General features: G+C 36.6%; 1 protein-coding gene across 1 annotated transcript in view; it reads left to right on the forward strand.

The window, feature by feature from the left end:
• Nucleotides 1–1,517, forward strand: part of LOC104723748 (auxin-responsive protein IAA14) — a 4,375-nt gene extending 2,858 nt beyond the window's left edge. Inside the window, exons 3-5 of the mRNA XM_010442146.2 lie at nucleotides 613–748; nucleotides 1,078–1,139; nucleotides 1,248–1,517. Coding sequence (XP_010440448.1) covers nucleotides 613–748; nucleotides 1,078–1,139; nucleotides 1,248–1,285 — 236 coding nt within the window. The 3' untranslated portion in view covers nucleotides 1,286–1,517. The remainder of the gene's footprint in view (nucleotides 1–612; nucleotides 749–1,077; nucleotides 1,140–1,247) is intronic.

Genomic DNA, 3,585 nt, shown 5'->3' on the forward strand with positions numbered 1-3,585 from the left:
TATTGTATGTAGAGCACAAGTGGTGGGTTGGCCACCTGTGAGGAACTACCGTAAAAATGTTATGGCTAATCAGAAGAACGGCGAAACGGATGAGGCAATGAGCAGTGCTGGAGGAACCGTAGCCTTTGTGAAGGTTTCCATGGATGGAGCTCCTTATCTTCGGAAGGTTGACCTTAAGATGTACAACAGCTACAAGAATCTCTCTGATGCCTTGGCCAAAATGTTCAGCTCCTTTACCATGGGTACGCATTTACAAACATAGGTCTTAGATTATTATATTTTTTGCTTTTGCGTTTACGATGTACGTCTATATAATATTTTACCATCTTACATACACACACAAATTGTTAGTTTCAAACGGAAAATTAAACGTTTATATGACGTTTTAGCGTTTACACTTTGTAAAATAGTTTACAAAAAAAAAATTTGATAAAGAATTTGATTTTAAGTTTTTCTATAACCTAAATTTTCACATGTAAACTCAAAATATTTAAATACAAACAGTTGACGTCAATACTCTTGATTTTTTTTTTTTCTTGTCGGCAGTGAGGTCGTACTATTTATTTGCTATTAAACTAATATGATAAACTTTTGGATTTTGATTAATTAAAGGGAGTTATGGAGCACAAGGGATGATAGATTTCATGAACGAGAGTAAAGTGATGGATCTGTTGAACAGCTCTGAGTATGTTCCAAGCTACGAGGACAAAGATGGTGACTGGATGCTCGTTGGTGATGTCCCCTGGCCGTGAGTTTCCTTTATCCTCTTGCTTTCAATAGTTGCCTTACTCTTTATAATTATTTTCCATCCAAAATATAAGAAGTATTCTCTAACGTAACTTGATACGACCATTATTATTGATATTAATCATTAGAAAATACCAAAGGACAATCAAAATCCATGTGTTATAAGAAGTTGGCATGGAACAGAACTGAAAGAAGATGTTTAAATTTTATATGTTAGCTCATTTGTAGCTGGCACATCAATTTCTTTTTACTATTATCGTTAAAGTGTAATTATATATTGCTTTCAATAGATTTCTATTTTTAGCCACCAACCCATATTATCGATTTCAGGATGTTTGTAGAGTCGTGCAAACGTTTGCGCATTATGAAAGGATCCGAATCAATTGGCCTTGGTACGTTTTGTTCATTGTTCGTTTCTTTGAGTGTCATATATATTTTTCCTTAAAATTCATTAATCCAATATATGGTTCTTGCTTTTGTTTTACCCAATTGGGTTTCAGCTCCAAGAGCAATGGAGAAGTGCAAGAACAGATCCTGAACAAAGAAAAAAAAGAGAGGACAATAATGGATTCTTGATTTTTTATATTTTGTATTGTTGTGATCATATGTGTTTGTAATTTTTAATACTAAGGGGTATATAGGGAAATAGAATTGCTTACGAAAAAGAAGTCACAAATTGGTATTTGATCAGAAGTCGAAAGTTTAAATATGTATGTGTTTATGTCCCATCTCATAAGTAGAAATCATATCAGTTTATGAAAATTCAGTTTGATCGGTGGAAGCAATCGTATCGGACACCGATCGGCTTAGACTATCATATCGATGTGGGGAGAAGTGTTAAGGTATAGAGACACACAACACACTGATTTACGCTTGGAACGCGCCAAGTCAACGCGTTTTTCTTTAATCTTATTAACAAAATTTATCTCTTACAATGATACAATTTTGTCTCGGCCCTTACTCAACCTATTCTACCCAATAGGATTGATCCCGACTAAGAATGAATCTGAAACTTCTTTTTTCTATCTAATACAACACCCTGTGTAGATCTAAGAGAAGAAAACCAACCCTCTCTCTTTTTATCTATAAGAAAAGAAAACCAACACTCTCTCTTTTCTATGTAAACTCTCACCAGTGTAGATCTAAGAGAAAGAAAAACAATTCTCTGCGCACTTAATCACCTTCCTGATTAACGTCACAAAGAACTGGGAACACACCTTCTAAGCCTTATTTTTCTGGTTTCGAAGTTTACAACTGTATCAATATTCTAGAGTGCTCAACTTGGCTCATGACCTACTCCTAGAATATATATACACGACTTGAGAAACCCTAGAAGGCGAATCTCCAAGTATCAAGGGATAAGGAAACTGTTTGCTCTCATCCTTATCTTTTCCTTATTTGTTGTAGAGAATATACTTCATATCTCCAAGGATAAGGAAACTGTTTGCTGCTCAAATTTGTCCTTTCCTTAATTTGTTGTGGAGAATATTCTTCATATCTCCAAGAACAATCTCATCTCTATCTTCAATGCCAAGTCATCAACTTTCCTCGACACATCATCACATCCACTCACATCTTGCCACGTCAGCTCACACATCCATGTCAGCAACTCAGGCGCTTGTGATCTGATGCAGCTTCCTGATTGACAAAACACTCTGTTCGGCACAACGACTTGTTCCTCGCAGCGAGTTGTTCCAGAATCTGTATTTACAATCTCAAGCATATCTATGGTTCAACCTGAAAAGACACTCCAACAAACACAAGCCAAAAACAGAACAAGCAACAACTAGATAAAACAACAGTCATTACTCATTATCTAGCAAAATCAATCATTAGCTTGTTCAAACAGAACTATGTGTAAGAACCTAAAAATCAGAAACCCAGTGGGCTGCAGCGGAAACCATGTTCTTAATAGCTCTCTAATCAGACTTAATCAATTGGCATATTCTTAATCATTGACAACCTAAGATCAACCAATTAATCAATTAAGTCTCTCCCATAAACAATGATTCTCCCCCATAAGATCAAAACTCCTTATCACTAGACGGTGATTAGAATTATATCGAAAACCAGAACCAGAATCATTCTCCCCCAGCTTGAGTGATCAACTAAGTCAAAAACAGACATATGTAACACAACAGTATACTGAGTTATGGGAATCACTTACCTGCTGATAGTGCTTCGCATCCTTAAGCACTTTGATGATCAGTCTCGTCGCCTATTGAAACACCTTCATGTTCATAGGCATTTTTGACTCTCCTTGCAACCACAACTGGATGTTGGGCAATAGAACGCTTGTGTATCATGTTCTACACTTTCAAACCTCTGCTTCACTGTAGATACCCTTCACTGTAGAGTCTTGTTGCCCTTACCTAATCAGATGAGCTAAGCACATATCACTTCTCCAATTCGTCATCTATAGGGAACTCAAACATATGATCATCTGTTAACTCAACTGTCATCAATCTCACATGTCTAATACCAGCCTAGCCATTTATTCCACCACACTCACACAAAGTGTGATAATACATGTGAGACTCCAAATGCACAGTACTTTACATGAACATTCACTGTCTTGATCAAACCCCTGACAATTGACAGATTAGCCCACAAAACTCATATACCTTTGGTTATGTAAGGCTTAATCTCATATACAGTTTTCAGAAGCCCAGCAGCTTCAAACATCCTCATCCATCATTATTGGAACCAAACACAAGCGTTTGTTCTTCAATGGATGTAAACGACCTAAAACAGAATATCACACACCTCTGTTTTTCACTGCAGATTACATGTCTCATCACAATCATAGGCACCTGTGGATCATCAAGGGTGAGACGA

This window comes from Camelina sativa, chromosome 11 (genome assembly GCF_000633955.1).
Source record: "Camelina sativa cultivar DH55 chromosome 11, Cs, whole genome shotgun sequence".
NCBI lineage: Eukaryota > Viridiplantae > Streptophyta > Magnoliopsida > Brassicales > Brassicaceae > Camelina > Camelina sativa.